General features: G+C 48.3%; 1 protein-coding gene across 1 annotated transcript in view; it reads right to left on the bottom strand.

Annotated features, from left to right (window-relative positions):
* The window catches only part of RHPN2 (rhophilin Rho GTPase binding protein 2), a 125,423-nt gene that overhangs the window by 59,602 nt on the left and 47,285 nt on the right, over nucleotides 1–18,536 (bottom strand). The window contains exon 2 of the mRNA XM_082270410.1: nucleotides 4,507–4,619. Within this exon, the coding sequence (XP_082126536.1) occupies nucleotides 4,507–4,619 (113 nt within the window). The remainder of the gene's footprint in view (nucleotides 1–4,506; nucleotides 4,620–18,536) is intronic.

The following is an 18,536-nucleotide window of genomic DNA, read 5'->3' as shown; positions in this document are numbered from 1 at the left end:
ACGTCTGATTAACCACTTCTGGACCAGAAGGATTCGCCCCCCTTAATGACCAGGCCATATTTTGCCATTCGGCACTGCATTATTTTAATGGACAATTGCGTGGTCGTGCGACGATGTACCCAAATAAAATTGATGTCTTTTTTTCCCCACAAACAGAGCTTTCTTTTAGTGGTATTTGATCACCTGTGCGATTTTTATTTTTTGCGCTATAAACAAAAAAGCGACAATTCTGAAAAAAAAAAAAAACAATATTTTTCACATTCTGCTATATAACATTCCCCCCCAAAAAAAAAAAACTTAAAAAATAAAAAATGTTTAACATTTTGGGCCAATTTGTATTCTGCTACAAATCGCAATAAGCACATTTTGATTGGTTTGTGCAAAAGTTATCGCGTCTACAAACTACGGGAAATATTTATGTCATTTTTATTGTTTTTTTTTTTTTTTACTATTAATGGCGGCAATCTGCGATATTTTGCGGGACTGCAACATTGCGGCAGACAGATCGGACCCCTAACTGACATTTTTGACACTTTTGGGGGGACCAGTGACATTACTACAGTAATCAGTGGTAAAAATATGCACTGTCACTGTACTAATGACACTGGCAGGGAAGGGGTTAACACTGTGGGTGATCAAGGGGTTAAATGTGAGCCTAGGGGCATGTTTCTAACTGTATGGGGGATGGGCTTGTGAAATGAACACAGAGACCTGTAATCCTATATAGAAGGATCACAGGAGCTCTGTGATCATTCCAGAGAGAAGAAGGGTCGGCTGTGTTTACAACAGCTGACCGTTCTTCTCTCTCAGTGGGGAGCGATCGCGGGTGTCAAGCAGCAATCAGAGCCGCCTGACCCGTGCATCGGAGTCCCCGCTGCCGAGTGGGGGCGGGAGTATGCTGCCGGCGGTGTGCGCTCGCCCCATAGCTGCAGGCGCGCGACCAACATATACCTACATCGGTTGCCTGCCGTAGTATACCTGCGGCAGGTGGTCCTTAACCGGTTAATGTACTGCTGCCAAAAAAAAAAACCCCTGGGGGAATTTCTCCTTGCTTTGAAAAACTGGACTTATTAAAAAAGAGAATATCGTTTCAGAACGCGAATTACTGGCGTTATACAGTTTGTAAATCAGATAGTGATGTGAAACAATGCGTGGAATTTTTTGCATGAGCCTCGGAGTGTCACAATGGAGGGGGAGTGAGTTCTGTGCTTCACATACCTGAACATTTCTCTTCACTCCCATAGCCGGGCAGCAAAGAGGAGATGAGAGTTTGCAGCTGTTGCTGAGGGAAGCTGCTGTCTGTTCTCAGGATGGGCGATGCAGGGGTCCACCTTAATCTGGGTACAAAGCCTTCTATATGACAATAGAGGATTCCCCCAGACAATGGGGCGTCAGAAGAGACGACTTAAGTGGCGTGTAGTGCTTTTATGAGTGCCATAGAAAAAGAAAGGGGGGGGGGGCAGAATCAATCGCCCTCCAGGGAGCTCTGCGCTTTCACAGTCCAGGACCACCAACAAAGGAGGACAGTATAGAAGACCACAGAAGCGAAACAAAGTAACAGCCAGTCACTGTCCTGACTTTAAAGGGCAGCTGCAGGCTCCAGTGTGACAGTTTAATGCCTCGTACACATGATCAGATAATCGTACCAAAAAAATCTCTTTCCAATTGATCGCACGATAATCTGATCATTAGTACGCAGCTTTCGACACCAAATCACGTCATTTCGTCCAACAAAATGGGAAGGGACAAACACGAAAACATTTGTCATATGATCAGGGCCCGCGCTACCAGTAAGGCAACCTAGGCAGCCGCCTAGGACGCAACTTAGCAGGGGGCGTCGGCGGAGCCTGACCCGAGGTAAGTGACTTACCGTAAGTCACTCAAGGGGTTTTAACCAGTGGTGGCCAGCCCGTCCATTAGGGCCCCCCCCCCCCATCCATGCATCCGGCACCCTAATCTACATGCAGGGCGCCGGATGCATGGATTCCAATGGGGTTTTTTTTTTTTTTTTTTGAAGCACATGATTAGAGCCAGAGGCTTTAATAGGCTTCAAAAAAGGGTGGGCTCAGGGCGCAGAGCACTGCGCCCTGAGCCCACAAAGTTGTGTGACAATAGCGAATGAATATTTGCTATTGCCACACTGATTCTCCTCCCGGCCAATCAGGAAGCGGGTCCTGAGACCTGTTTCCCGATTGGCCAAAGGAGAAGACATCCAATTGGCAAAGGAGGAGGGAGGAAAAGGGCGCTCAGAGGGAACATGGAGACTGAGGGGAAAGCCGTCGCCGTCCGGAGGAACAAGGTAAGTGAACTGGTGACGGGGGGGGGGGGGGGAGATATGGTGTGGACTGGACTCTGGATTGACGGGGGGGGGGAGATATGGACTGGACTGGACTCTGGAGTGATGGGGGGGGATATGGTGTGGACTGGACTCTGGAGTGACGGGGGGGGGGGGATATGGTGTGGACTGGACTCTGGAGTGATGGGGGGGGGGATATGGTGTGGACTGGACTCTGGAGTGATGGGGGGGGGATATGGTGTTGACTGGACTCTGGAGTGACAGGGGGGTGGGGATATGGTGTGGACTGGACTCTGGAGTGACAGGGGGGTGGGGATATGGTGTGGACTGGACTCTGGAGTGACAGGGGGGGGGGGGATATGGTGTGGACTGGACTCTGGAGTGACAGGGGGGGATATGGGGTGGACTGGACTCTGGAGTGACGGGGGGGGGGGGGTCTGTTGCCATGTCCGTCTGCCACCCCCCTCGACCGATGGAGCACCAGCCCCCACTGGTTTTAACCCCTTCAGCTACTTGGGATGGGGGGCGGGAGAGCATATGGGGGGGGGGCAATTTTTATTTTGCCTAACGCAGCAAAAATCCTTGCACCAGCCCTGCGTATGATAGCCTAGTGAACGACGATCGTTTAATCAGTACAGTGTGCGTCCGCTAACAATCGAAAGACAAAGACCGCGCATGATCAGAAACACAAAAATAACCCAGAAAAGCCTGGATGCCATTGTTTTTGTTTTGCACAATCCGTAACGTAGCTACGCAACCAAGAAGCTTTTCCAGAATCGCACGAAAAAAAATCACACATTTAGTACGCAGTGTTGAATTCGCTGCTAGTATCATGCAACAAAATGGGAACGATAAGTCGTCTGATTATACACACGGTACGAGACATAATCCAGTCCTATATTCAGTTGCTATGAGAGGTACAAGCCTCATAAAGTCAACAAGAAATTTCCTTTACCTTCCCCTGACTGGGCCAAATCCTCCTTCATTTGTGTCTCCCGCGCTCCCCCTCCCAGACACTGCCGCTCACAGTGGGAGGGATTCAGCAACAGAGGGGGTGCGGTCACTCCAGAAAGCTGTGGGCGGGGCTAGGTGTGGCCAGGTGATGATTGACAAGCTAAGGTTTATAACAATACTGAAAGCCAACCCCACTATATGAAAGTGACAGCTCTGCTCGGAATTTAGGAGCCATGCTGCATTGTTGTCACCCCATTATAGTGGGTTTATTTAGGAGCAGACGCAGGAATTCAGTGCAGGGATGGTAGAACCTAATTATAGAGGGCATGGGAGGGATGGTGGGAACCCTCATAATGGGCACAACAGGTGTACAGACCCAGAAACTCGGCACAGGGATGGTGGAAACCCCTCATAATGGGCACAGCAGGTGTACAGACCTGGGAACTCAATGAAGAGGTAGTGGGAACCCCTCATAAATTGGCACAGCAGGTGTACAGACCCAGAAACTCAGCACAGGGATGGTGGAAACCCCTCATAATGGGCACAGCAGGTGTACAGGTCTGGGAACTCAATGCAAAGATGATGGGAACCCCTCATAAATAGGCACAGCAGGTGTACAGACCCGGGAACTCAGCACAGGGATGGTGGGGACCCCTCATGATGGGCACAGCAGGCGTTCACACCCAGGAACTCAGCACAGGGATGGTGGGAACCCCCATGATGGCCACAGCAGGTATGGAGACCTAAGAACTCAGCAGAGGGATGGTGGGAACCCCCATGATGGGCACAGCAGGTATGGAGACCCAAGAACTCAGCACAGGGATGGTGGGAACCCCTCATAATGGGCACAGCAGGTGTACAGACCTGGGGACTCAGCACAGGGATGGTGGGAACCCCTCATAATGGGCACAGCAGGTGTATAGACACAGGAACTCAGCGATCTCAACAATAGTGATTAAAGAAGGACAGAGGAGACTTTCAGGTGGTTCGGGGTGGACCAGCCCTGTAACAAACCTACTAATGGGTATGTAGAAAGTTCTTCATCCCTTTACTGAGTGATGCACACACAGTAGCAGTCACCGGAGATGCGCGGGGAGGGACGGTAACCTGAGAGTGACCCGCTGCTACAATCACAGCTTGTCTCTTTGTGTTCATTAGTGAGCCGCATCTGTTGGGAATCCTCTGTGGGAATCTCAGATCACCGGGCCCCCGCAGAACAAAGGGCCCATTCTGTGGCTGAATGGATGGGAACGTACCTCAGGAGGTTCTCAGCCCCGGCCCTCATCCGCATGGCTTTCAGGATCTGATTGTTCAGGCCGGCCCTTTGATTCTGCAGCTTGCTGCGACCCGTCTGTGCGATGGATTTGCCCTGCAGAAGAGAAGAGATGAAAGCACATTAGTGGGATTCCTGGAACACAAATTCCTGCTACAAAAAACATTTTCTATCATACAGGTGGTGGGGTGCAAAGGGTCCCCTCTATCAACAATCCAAGGGGCCCCCCTACATTAATAGAAAGGGTATAACTGGCATGAATAGAAGCTCCCTGGCTCACTGTAGGACACACATCTTGATAGTAGATCACGCAGGGCCATCTTACCGAATGGGCACGCTGGGCAGTTGCCCGGGGGCCCCAATTGCCCGGGGGGCCCCACTTCCCCAGGGAGCCCCACCTGCCCAGCAACCCAGTCCCAGCAGTTGACAAGCGCCTGTCAACCCTGCGCTGCTGTCAGGACACTTTGGCTGTGGAGGGGGAGCCCACAACTGCAGGAATGCCTGTCCACCTCCAGGGGAACAGGCACATGCAGGACAGTCGAGTCTGACTCCCGTCGGTGTGTGTGTTCATCGGACCCAGCTGCCGAACTTGGAAGCTGTCATTAGCCTGGCACTGCTGTACCAATAAATATCGCCTTATCAATAATTTGCATTTTTATTCTCGTGGGTGATTGTATAGGCAGGGCCCCAGTGCACTGCATTGCCCGGGGGCCTATAATGCTCTTAAGATGGCACTGAGATCAGGTATAAGATTGTTCTCACATAAAGGTAAAGAGGACCCCCGGGGCCAGTTGACAGGACTTCCTCTGGTGCCAAGCTCTCTTGTACTCAAAACACTCAAAAAAGCAAAAAACGAGACCTGTGCTCCACATAGCGTGAGCCAGATACCCCAATTTTATTAAAAGCTAGAAAAAAATCAACATGAAGGACACAACTTGATCACAATGACAGCACGTGTGGCCCCGCCCTTACGTGTTTTGTCAGCAAATGTCATATCTGTATTCAAAATGCACCACGGTCCCTACATAACAGGTGGGCAGTGCAGTTCTGGTAATGGAGTGATAGGAGTCGCTATAGGTTGGCTGTTCGCTTGCGTAAAAATGCGCACAAGAATAAATTATTGAACACGACTTCCGAGTATCCAGGAATTTACACCACTGGGTATGTTCATGCAAGAGCGACATCTAACGACATCCCAAACGCAGATTGCAAGCGCAGTGTTTTACCTGCACTGGATCGCATGGTACCTCAGTACCATCACTATTCACTTATTAGACACAGTTTTGGGATTAGTTGTGAGAGTTTCAAGTGTACCTGTTAGAGCTAAACAGACACAAATAATCCCCAAATTGTTTCTAATATGTGAATTTCCTATGATTATCAGCACCATCTAGTGACCATAATGTGGTATTTTCCTGAAATACTGAAATGAGGAAAATACCGCATCATGGTCACTAGATGGAGTTGATCATCATAGGAAATTCACATTATGGACACAATAGGGGGATTAGAGTCCCCTTTAACCAACTCCTGCCCATCGTATTGTGAATTGACGGGTTCAGGGTAGCTCTCTCGTTTAGGGACGATGTCATATGACACTGTCCCACTCTCGCAGTGCCCTTTGCCAGAGGCATAACTAGAACCTTCAGGGCCCCGATGCAAGAAACCATGAATGGTCCCCCGGACCCCTGGCCCGTGCCCTTCCCTTCAAGCCTGGGGCTCTTCCCACTGATCCTGGGGCCCTTTACTCTTGTTGCGTGGCCCTTTATTACGGTCCTGCAGCAGTGTATACACTCCGGTATACGGTATAATGAGTGGACATTTTTAGTCCGCCAGCTAGTTGTCACCGCCTTGGAGACGGCCATGTTTTTGGTTACTAGCGGACTAAAAATGTCCACTCACTACAGAGGCGTAACTAGAACCTTCAGGGCCCTGGTGCGAGAAACCATGAAGGGCCCCCCGGACCCCAGGTCCTTCCCTTCAAGCCTGGGGCTCTTCCCACTGATCCTGGGGCCCTTTACTCTTGTTGCGGGGCCCTTTATTACTGTCCTGCAGCAGGACCCTTTCACAAGTTCTGCAGTGGGCCCCCTTCCTGCCATCATGGGGCCTCCCCACGGTGGTGGAATGCCAGGGCCTGGTTGCAAGTGTGACCTTTGCTATCCTGGAAGTTCACCCACTGGTGTCAGTAGTTTTTCTTTTTTGGTATTTTAATTGTATTATTTTTTATCATTTTATTTTATTTTTTTTACAATGTAACTGACTATGACTCTGTCCATTCAGAAAAGGAAGGAGCTGGTAAATTACATATTTACCGATCCCTTCCTGGTTCTCTATTGTGACACATCCCCTGCAGCAGGCGGCAGGAGAGGGAAGGGGAGCACATTGGGGGGGGGGGTACCAGGGGAGCACACAGGGGCCCAGAGACAGCAGAACACAAGTGAACTGGATAGGAGGAGTGGCGGGGGCAGCATACAGAGGAACCAATCTCCTCCATTTTCACATCCCCTGCAGCAGCCGGCAGGAGAGGGGAGGAAGGAAGCCAGCAGCACAGCGGGTGGGGGGGGAGGATCAGGGGAGCACAGTGGGGGGGGGGGGGAGCACACAGGGGCCCAGAGACAGTAGAACACAAGTGAATGGATAGGAGGAGTGGCGGGGGCAGCATACAGAGGAACCAATCTCCTCCATTTTCACATCCCCTGCAGCAGCTGGCAGGAGAGGGGAGGAAGGAAGCCAGCAGCACAGCGGGTGGGGGGGGAGGGAGGATCAGGGGAGCACACAGGGCCCAGAGACAGTAGAACACAAGTGAACTGGATAGGAGGAGTGGCGGGGGCAGCGTACAGAGGAACCAATCTCCTCCATTTTCCTCCTGCAGCTACAGGAGGAAGAAGGAGGACAGTGATTTCTCTACATGCTGCACCCGCCGCCCCTCCTATCCAGGAGTACAGGGGAGCCGTGCGGGCCCCCTGCAGCATGGGGCCCGGTTGCAATTGCAACCCCTGCAACCCCTGTAGTTACGCCCTTGGCCTGTGCGTCTCAACGCCCATCAGTGATGCCAGTCAGTGCTGCCTTTCAGTGCCCATCAGTGCAGCCTCATCTGCGCACATCCATTATGGAGAAAATTTACTTATTTACAAAATTCTGTAACAGAAACTAAGAAAAACGTATCTTTCTTTAAAATTTTTAGCAAAAAAAAATAAAAATAAAAAACCCAATGGCCTCTTCTTATATTAGAATATCTCTCTTCCGAGTCCTTCAATGACTCTCATACCCTCCTTGTTAGTGAATGGTACGGGTGGAAGTGGCCTTTGTCAGTTTAGCTCTGACAGATACACTTGGAAGTCTCCGCGGACTGAGCTGTCCCCATATACCACAATACAAGACAACAAAGTAACGATCCGCCCCCCATAAATCTGTGACCGCTCTATAATGCGCTTCCTGAGCCCACTGAAGTTAATAGGTCTTTGAATGTCTAAATATTCCTTTTCATCTGTCCTAGTTTACACGACTCATAACCTGAGTCACTCCCCGGTGAAAGGCGACCGCACTGCGTGGGATCTATTAAAAGCAGGAATGATGTCATCGCATAAAGAGGTGACAGCGTGAGCCACGGTACCGCCCCCCCCCCCGTCCTGCAACTCTCATGTTGTTTGGGAATGTCCCGCTTCCGATCTTAACCACTTAAAGGGTAACTCCACTTTCAAAGGGAAAAAGTAGCAAATAAAGAATAAAACAATATAACGCAGTGATGGCGAACCTTGGCACCCAAGATGTTTTGGAACTACATTTCCCATGATGCTCAACTACACTGCAGAATACAAGAGCATCATGGGAAATGTAGTTCCAAAACATCTTGGGTGCCAAGGTTCACCATCACCGATATAGCGTATACAATTGCGAAACAAATCATATTGTAATTGAATGTTAAATAAAAATGACCTTTCCTTTTCAATCTGCAGCTGTTGCAATATTCTGAAAATGCAATGCAATATGGCCGCCTGGAGGTGTTCTGTACACAGAATGTATACTGACCACACCCCCAGAAACATCATTTCCTGCTTGTGTGATTGGCTCACCAATTTTCCCAGAAGTCTGCACTAAGATAGAAGTCAGATTTCTGGCATCCCCTGCAACATCAATGTCATTTTTGGTGAGATCCTCCCAATAGGAACACGTCTAAAGGGATGCAGGCCCAGCAGATCTCCTCATTAGAGCCCTGCAGCTGCCACAGCTGATAGATAATTATGAAACCACTCCCATTAGACCCACTCAGCACAGAGGAACAAACAATGATTTCTTCAGAATAATAAAAGGAAGGAATCTGCAACAAAGTTTGTTATAATCCTTGCAATGTACAGAGATCACCCAGAGGGGAATGTTTTTTTCTCAACAAAAGTGGAGTTACGCTTTAAGGACCGCCTACCGTACATATACTGCGGCAGGGTGGCCCCCAAGCGCAAAATCATGTATATGTACGTGAGTTTGCAGAAATGTTCCACCTTTTACAATAAAAATCTGTCTTTACGTTCTAGTCCAGTGACTTTGTCTAGTCTGCTGCAGGCAGGAGGAAACTTTTCCTCAGTCCCCCCCCTCCCCCACAGTGATCAGGCTGTACTGTATAACTTGCAAGTCACAAGGTGAGAGGCTACAGCAGGGGCTGATCTGTGTCAGACATTTGTGAACACAGGCAAAAACAACACCAGGAACTATATGATTGTCTCATCTCTGAGCCGGTATCTCAGTAGATGGTGACCCCAGTGCTGTATTTTGGCCTAGGCCAACAAGGCCAAGGGCTAGGGTGACACTTTGCAGGGGGGCAGCAACAAAGCCGCCCCCTCCACCTGAGACTCTATTGGCCATTGGTTGCTAGAGCAGCCTCTCTCACCCCCCCCCCTCTCTCTCACCCCCAATCTCAACCCTCCCTCTCTCCCTCTCTCATCCCCCTCTCGCATCCCCCTCTCTCTTATCCCCCCTCTCTCTTATCCCCCTCTCTCTCACCTCTCTCATCCCCCCTCTCTCTCTCATCCCCCCCTCTCTCTCTCATCCCCCCTCTCTCACTCATCCCCCTCTCTATCTCACCCCCCTCTCTTTCTCTCATCCCCCCTCTCTCTCTCATCCCCCCTCTCTCTCTCACTCATCCCCCCTCTCTCTCTCACTCATCCCCCCTCTCTCTCTCACCCCCCTCTCTCTCTCACTCATCCCCCTCTCTCTCTCACCCCCCTCTCTCTCTCACCCCCTCTCTCTCTCACCCCCTCTCTCTCACTCATCCCCCTCTCTCTCTCACCCCCCTCTCTCTCTCACCCCCTCTCTCTCACACCCCCTCTCTCTCACTCATCCCCCTCTCTCTCTCTCACTCACCCCCCTCTCTTTCTCTCACCCCCCTCTCTTTCTCTCACCCCCCTCTCTCTCTCATCCACCCCTCTCTCATCTCCTCTCACCCGCCCCCCTCTCTCTCTCCCACACCCACCCCACCTCTCGTGAAATCTCAGGGGTTCATGCTGGGACTTGTAGTCCTTCAATTTTGGAGGGAGTCACATCCATTAAAAAAGGAGTGGGGCAAATTTACATAGGAGGGGAAGGGGGGGGGGGGGGTGGGCGCCCAATTTTAATCTTGTCTAGGGCAGCACAGAACCAAAATACACCACTGGGTGACTCTGGATGATGCCTGAACAAAGATGGAGCCGTAGAAAAAAGCAGATGAAGGTATTGTCAGGGGGAGTCCTGTGATCTCTGTGGGAGGTAATAAATACCTGGAAGGGTTACAATGACACATTATTTATGTACCCTATGTGATGTGAGGGCCACTTTAAGTTTGGGTCCATTTCTTACGTCAGTGGAAGTATTTCCATGAAATGCGCACAGCCCGGTGGAATGCTAATATTTAATATTTCTGTCCGTCAGGCTGGGTGTGGCGGTGCCAAACACAAAGAATCCAAGTTTGCTCACACCCAGATAGCGATAGGATCATTACTAATAGGGAGGGCTGCGAAAAGCCTCTTAGAGCTGGCACACAGTCCCTGGCAGGACCCGCCGCTCCTGGAGACGTGCCCGGAATGTCAGGACTGATGAGACGGACTGTCAGCCACCGGGCGGCACTAACAAGGATACAGCTGGATACGGCGCCTTATAGACCGGGCCCATTTCTGACACTTGTTTACAGGATAAAATCTGGATTTTTTGCTAGAAAATTACTTAGACCCCCCAAACATTATATATATATATATATTAGCAGAGACCCCAGAGAATAAAATGGTGGCTGCTGCAATACATTACAGTCTTACAAATGCAATTTTTTGGGAAAAAATATACTTTTTTGAATTAAAGAGGAAGTAAAGTCCACAAATGTTTTTTTCTTTTTGTTTACCTACAACAGGGATCTCCAAACTACGGCCCTCCAGCAGTTGCGGAACTACACATCCCATGAGGCATTGTAAAACTCTGACATTCATAGACATGACTAGGCATGATGGGAGTTGTAGTTCCTGAACAACTGGAGGGCCAAAGTTTGAAGACCCCTGACCTACAAAAGAAATACATAATGTGCTAGTATGCATTGCACTACACCTTTAAATGACGGCTATAACACTCTATGGTGTACATTTTGGATACCATTCTGTCTGCACATTATTCATGTTTTTTATTTAGTGCGCTACACTTTGAGGCTCTCTAGCTACATTAATGGTAGCCATGCCATCTGGTGAGTGTCTAACCTTTCTGGTGATGGTGGTGACTCACGACTGATACTCAACACTGCACCTTTAAATGGTGGCTATAACTCTCTATGATCTACATTTTGGATACCAAACTGTCTGCACATTAATAATGTTTTTTTTAGTGCACTACACTTTGAGGCTCTCTAACTACTGCAATGGTAGCCATGCCATCTGGTGAGTGTCTAATCTCTCTGGTGATGGTGGTGGCTCACGACTGATATTCAACACTGAACCTTTGACCGCTATAACACTCTATTATCTACATTTTGGATACCATTCTGTCTGCAAATTATTTATGTATTTTATTTAGTGCGCTACACTTTGAGGCTCTCTAGCTACTGTAATGGTAGCCCTGCCATCTGGTGAGTGTCTAATTTTTCTGGTGATGGTGGTGACTCACGACTGATACTCAACACTGCACCTTTAAATGACCGCTATAACACTCTATGATTTACATTTTGGATACCATTCTGTCTACACATTATTCATGTATTTTATTTAGTGCGCTACACTTTGAGGCTCTCTAGCTACTGTAATGGTAGCCATGCCATCTGGTGAGTGTCTAACCTTTCTGGTGATGGTGGTGACTCACGACTGATATTCAACACTGCACCTTTAAATGATGGCTATAACTCTCTATGATCTACATTTTGGATACCAAACTGTCTGCACATTAATAATGGTTTTTATTTAGTGCGCTACACTTTGAGGCTCTCTAGCTACATTAATGGTAGCCATGCCATCTGGTGAGTGTCTAACCTTTCTGGTGAGTGTGGTGACTCACGACTGATACTCAACTCTACACCTTTAAATGACAGCTTTAACTCTCTATGATCTACATTTTAGATACCAAAGTGTCTGAACATTATTCATGTTTTTTATGTAGTGCGCTACCCTTTAACTGTCTAGCTACTGTAATGGTAGCCATGCCATCTGGTGAGTGTCTAACCTTTCTGATGATGGTGGTGACTCACGACTGATACTCAACACTACACCTTTAAATGACGGCTATAACAATCTATGATCTACATTTTGGATACCATTCTGTCTGCACATTATTCATGTTTTTTATTTAGTGCGCCACCCTTTGATTTTATATGATCCTTGCAATAAACCCTCATGTGTGACCTGATATCACACGATGTCTTTGTTGTCTTTCTCTGACATCAAATTCCTGCTCCGATAGTCACTCGGTATCTGATTTCCCAACAAGAACAAAAAGTTTCATGAAGTCACTGGTAACATTCTCCTCCGTTCCATCATCTTCTGGGACACTCCTCTGTTTATTGGAGTACAAGTCCCCCCCCCCCCTCCCCCTCCTGGGGAATGTTCTGGAATACTGATGGAGGAGACAGAGCGGAGGACAAGGCACAGCCATTACAGTATAAAGAGCTTTCCTAGTGTTCCTCCTGCTTCATCTGCCAGAATATGTCTATTTCTGTCCATCCAGTCCTTACATTTACACAGCTCTGCCACACAGCAGACAGCAACTGTCATCTCTGTCCCGCAGCAGCTTCTCCTCTGACCCGCTGTTGACCACTCATGGGAGGGCTGCTGATGCGGCAGTAACACAACAAGGTGAGGGACGTGGCAGCAGCAGGTGAGTGGATGCCCGCTGACAGGCACTGCCATGATGGATCTGAAATGACAGGTGCTCTTTAACCACTTAAGCCCCGGAAGATTTTACCCCCTTCCTGACCAGGGCCTATTTTGCGATTCGGCACTGCGTGACTTTAACGGACAATTGCGCGGTCGTGCGACGCTGTACCTAAACAAATTTGACGTCCTTTTTTCCCCACAAACAGAGCTTTCTTTTGGTGGTATTTGATCACCTGTGCGATTTTTTGATCATGCGCTATAAACAAAAAAAGAGCGTAAATTTTGCAAAAATAACAATATTTTTCACATTTTTTTTATATGAAATTCCCAAAAAAAAATGTAAAAATCAAAATTTTTTAACATTTTCAGCCAATTTGTTTTCTGCTACATATGTTTGGTAAAAAAATCGCAAAAAGCGTATTTTGATTGGTTTGCGCAAAAGTTATCGCGTTTACTAACAAAGGGAAAGATTTTTGTAATTTTTGTTGTTTTTATTTTAACGCGTAATGGCGGCGATCTGCGTTTTTTTTTTTTTGCGGTACTGCGACATTGCGGCAGACAGTTCGGACCCTTGACTGACATTTTTGACACTTTTGGGGTTACCAGTGACATTTCTACAGTAATCAGTGCTATAAATATGCACTGTTACTGTAAAATTACACTGGCAGTGAAGGGGTTAACTTTTTTTGTGAGGGAGGGGTTATGTGTGTCCCTAGGGGCGTGATTCTAACTGTGATTGGCTGTGGCTTGAGGTTTTAGGAACAGTGATCAACGGTCCTACATAGTAGAACCGTATGATCACTATTCTTACACAGGGAAGAATGACAGGCAGCTTGTTTACATTAGCCGCCTGCCTTTCTCCCTCTCCACCGACGATCGCTGAGTGACCGGCGGACATCGGGTCCGCCGGTCACATGCGCGGGGGGGTCCGTGACTGCGCGGGAGCGCGCTCGCTCCCTAGACCCTCACAGGCTAGCGACGTAGTACTACGTCGCTTTGCCTGTGAGGGGCTGACCGCCGCAATAAATAGTCGCGCGGCAGTCGGCAAGTGGTTAAATGTAAGGACTCATTCTTGCTGGTAGTTAGTGTGAAATTGTGTGAATGCATCAATGCAGTGCATGGAATCTCAGCTTGCAGAGCCGGTTCACACTATAGCAATGACAGACATCGCATGTGATTCCCACCGCACTGCTCTGCAAATTACATGCGATGTCTGTGCGATGCAAATTCAGCCACACAGATTATATGGCTGAATTTGCATCGCATTCGGACCAAAGTTGTGCAGGACCCTTTTTTTTGGTTCGCACCAGAATCAGATTGAATGAGTGTCCACACATATGCAATCCGATTCCTGTCCGAATTGCCAGTTCGCACTGCGATATGCAAACTAATCTGGGGTGTCATTACTTTTGTATTGATGCTCCCAGCAGCTCGCATATGGCCGTGTGAATGTCAGGCAGTCGGGTGCGATGTGGGAACCAGCAGTGGATTCACAGGGTTCCCGCATTGCACTAATGTGAAACGGCACTTAAATAAATATTGCAGAATATACAGCCTCATGCTACATAACTAAGCTCCATTTCATGCTGAATAAACAAAATTATTATTGTATCTTAAACAGAAAGCTATATTTGGATATATGTTTTACTCCAAAAGCATTTTAATAAAATAAGTTCGATAAAGATCAAAAAAATCCAATTTAACCACTTGCCAACCGCCCGCCGCATATATACTGCGTCAGGCTGGCTTGGCTGCGCGAATTCGCCGTACTGGTATGTTGGTTCGTGGGAGTGGTGCTAGGGGACAAGCGTGCGCCACCAGCGGTGCGCTCCTGCCCCCACTAGGCAGCGGGGATGCCGATCCACAGGACCAGCAGCCGTGATTGCCACTTGGCACCCGCAATCGCTCCCAGCTGAGAGAGAACAACAGTCAGACGGTTCTCTCTGAAATAATCACAGAGCTCCTGTGATCCTTCTATATAGGAACACAGGTCTCTATGATCATTTCACAAGCCACGCCCCCACAGTTAGAAAATATCCCCTAACGCTCACACTTAACCCTTTGATTGCCCCTGAGTTTACCCCTTCCCTGCCAGTGTCATTATTACAGTAACAGTGCATATTTTAAGCACTGATTACTGTAGTAATGTCACTGGTCCCCCCCAAAAATAGCAGTTAGGGGTCCGATTTGTCCGCCGCAATGTCACAGTCCCGCTAAAAATTGCAGATCACCGCCATTACTAGTAAAAAAAAATAAAAAAAAATAAAAATGACAGAAATCTTTCCCGTAGTTTGTAGATGTGATAACATTTGCGCAAACCAATCAAAATACACTTATTGCTATTTTTTTTTTTCACCAAAAATATTTAGCAGAAAAAAAATTGGCCTAAAGGGATGAAAAATTTATAATTTTTTTTTTGGGGGAATGTATATAGCAGAAAGTGAAAAATATTGTGTTTTTTTCAGAATTGTTGCTATTTTTTTTTGTTTAAAGCGCAAAAAATAAAAACTGCAAAGGTGATCAAATACCACCAAAAGAAAGCTCTGTTTAGGGGAAAAAGGGACATCAATTTTATTTGGGTACAGCGTCGAACGACCGCGCAATTGAAGATGCGATAACGTTTGCGCAAACCAATCAAATTACACTTATTGGGATTTTTTTTTTACCAAAAATATGTAGCCGAAAACAAATTAGCCTAAAATGTTAAAAAATTTGATTTTTAAATTTTTTTTTTTGGGAATGTTATATAGCAGAATGTGAAAAATATTGTTTGTTTTTTTTCAGAATTGTCGCCCTTTTTTTGTTTATAGCGCAAAAAATAAAAATCGCACAGGTGATCAAATACCACCAAAAGAAAGCTCTGTTTGTGGGAAAAAAGGACATCAATTTTATTTGGGTACAGCGTCGCATGACCGCGCATTTGTCAGTTAAAGTAACGCAGTGCCGAATCGCAAAAAATGGCCTGGTCATTAAGGGGGCAAATCCTTCCAGTACAGAACTGGTTAAATAAAAAAAATCTGGTTTTTGATTTCTTTTCTTTTTTTTTTTATTGATTTTTACCCCCCCCCCCCCCCTGTATGCGCTGCAGTGCTTTGCAATGCATTGCCGTGTGTCTCTATGCACTGCACAAAGATGCAACGTCTCCTTTTTATTTTTTGCAGACACACCAACACCATAGGAGTAAAGAAATGTTGTGTTCTTGCATTGGGCAGCGCTGTGGGTGTGAATACGCCCCGATCCTGGAAGTGCCATTTCCTATCATGTATCGGTCTGGGGATATAAATGGTGACCAGGATACAGACAGCCCAGGTGACTGCAGGGGGGGGGGGGGGGCTCGGAGGATAATTCTGCAGTCGTGTAGCAGGTCTGTCCTGTCCTCAGGCCTATAATTACGGGCAGTGTAGGGGCAGCGGCTTTTCAAATTACACGTTTCAGGCTTTGAATTTTCTCTGGGTGACGTCCTTGTGACGCCGCGTTCTAGCAGAGTTTATCCCATTAACCCTTCTTATTCGGGAGCCTGGGAATATTCCCGGTCTGAATTAAAAAAAAAAAACCTTGGCTTGCAAAATCGCACGCAGATGCACGCCGCCTTTTAACCACTTGCTGACCAGCCAAGTCAGCAGGTTCCTGCGAATCGATGTACCTGTACGGTGGTTTGCGGGAGCGATCCAGGGGGCGAGCGCCCATTCGTCAGCGGGGAAGCTGATACGTGGAGCCGGCGGCCTCGATTGCCGCCGGGCATTGCGATCTCTCCCCTTGGAGACAGAAAGGCGGTCTGCTGTAGTAAACACAGCAGACTGTTGTTCTCTCAGCAATCACAGCGAGACCGCTAGTGGGTGCGTGCGTGGGTGGCCCATTTCCCACAGGGGAAGCTGATCTCAGCAGGGATTGCCGCCGGGCACCTGTGATCACTCCCTGTGGAGACACAACGGCGGTCTGCTGTAGTAAACACAGCAGACCGTTGTTCTCTCAGCAATCACAGCGAGACCGCTAGTGGGTGCGCGCGTGGGTGGCCCATTTCCCACAGGGGAAGCTGATCAGCAGGGATTGCCGCCAGGCACCCGCGATCGCTCCCAGTGGAGACAGAACGGTGGTCTACCATTATAAACACAGCAGAGCGTTCTTCTCTCAGCAATCAACACAGAGCGCCTGTGGTCCTCCTATTTAGGAACACGGGTCTCTGTATTGATCCAATAAGCCCATCCCCCACACAGTCAGAAAACACCCCCTAGACACACATTTAACTCTTTGATCGCCCCTGGGTTAACCCCTTCCCAGCCAGTGTCATTATTAAGTAACAGTGCATATTTTTTAGCACTGATTACTGTATTAATGTCGCTGGTCCCCCCAAGACAGAGTGGGGTGGGGATGAGGGGGTGCTGCGGCTGAACAGAGAGGGGCAGAATCTGTAGGAGGGGTTCTGTCCTCCTCTTGGCAGCTGACTGCTGAGACAGAGTGGAAGTGGAGATGAGGGGGTGCTGCAGCTGCACAGAGAGGTTTAGAATCTGTAGGAGGTGTTCTGCCCTCCTTTCTGCTGCCGACTGCTGAGACAGAGTGGGGGTGGAGATGAGGGGGTGCTGCGGCTTAACAGAGAGACGCAGAATCTGTAGGAAGAGTTCTGTCCTCCTCTTGGCAGCTCACTGCTGAAGACAGGGGGGAGGGGAAGCCGCTCAGGTGCAAGCCCAACCTGGTGCCGGCCAGATCCGCCATCCGGAAACGTGCATAATAGGTTTTGAAGCCGCACACAGGTAGATGAAATAAACGGTGTTTTTATTCTTCAAAAATCATCAAGGACAAACAGACAGTGCGGGAACAGATGAGTCCAAGGTAGACGCGTTTCACAGCACAAACGGCCGCTTACTCATTACGCAATGAGTAAGCGGCCGTTTGTGCTGTGAAACGCGTCTACCTTGGACTCATCTGTTCCCGCACTGTCTGTTTGTCCTTGATGATTTTTGAAGAATAAAAACACCGTTTATTTCATCTACCTGTGTGCGGCTTCAAAACCTATTAAGCTCACTGCTGAGACAGAGTGGGAGTGGAGATGAGGGGGTGCTGCGGCTGAAAAGAAAGGTGCAGAATCTGTAGGAGGTGTTCTGTCCTCCTCTCTGCTGCCAACTGCTGAGACAAAGTGGGGGTGGAGATGAGGGGGTGCTGCAGCTGTACAGAGAGGTTTAGAATCTATAGGAGGAGTTCTATCCTGCTCTCTGCTGCCGACTGCTGAGACAGAGTGGGGGTGGAGATGAGGGGGTGCTGCGGCTGAAGAGAGAGGTGCAGAATCTGTATGAGGAGTTCTGTCCTCTCTACTGCTGCTGACTGCTGAGACAGAGTGGGGGTGGAGATGAGGGGGTGCTGTGGCTGTACAGAGAGGTGCAGGATCTGTAGGAGGAGTTCTGTCCTTCTCTTTGCTTTCCGAATTCTGAGACAGAGTGGGAGCAGAAATGAAGGAGGGTGCTGCAGGTGCAAGAGAGGGGCAAGGGCCAAATTAAATGGTCGGGTGGGCCGGATTGGGCCAGCGGGCCTTGTGTTTGACACATGTACAGACTCTTTATACATTTATGGACAGCCAAACCTTCTAATAATTTTCATCCAATAAATCTTATTTATAGAAAACTCTGACCGAAGCAATGAGGGGGTCATTTATAACAGTGTAACAGCGTAACAACGTCATTATCACCTGTCTGTCTGGACCGGCACCCAGGTG

The sequence above is a fragment of the Pelophylax lessonae genome (genome assembly GCF_965119305.1).
Source record: "Pelophylax lessonae genome assembly, chromosome: 10".
Taxonomy (NCBI): domain Eukaryota; kingdom Metazoa; phylum Chordata; class Amphibia; order Anura; family Ranidae; genus Pelophylax; species Pelophylax lessonae.
The sequence above is the reverse complement of the archived record's forward strand: the minus strand, read 5'-3'. Positions and strand labels throughout refer to the sequence as shown.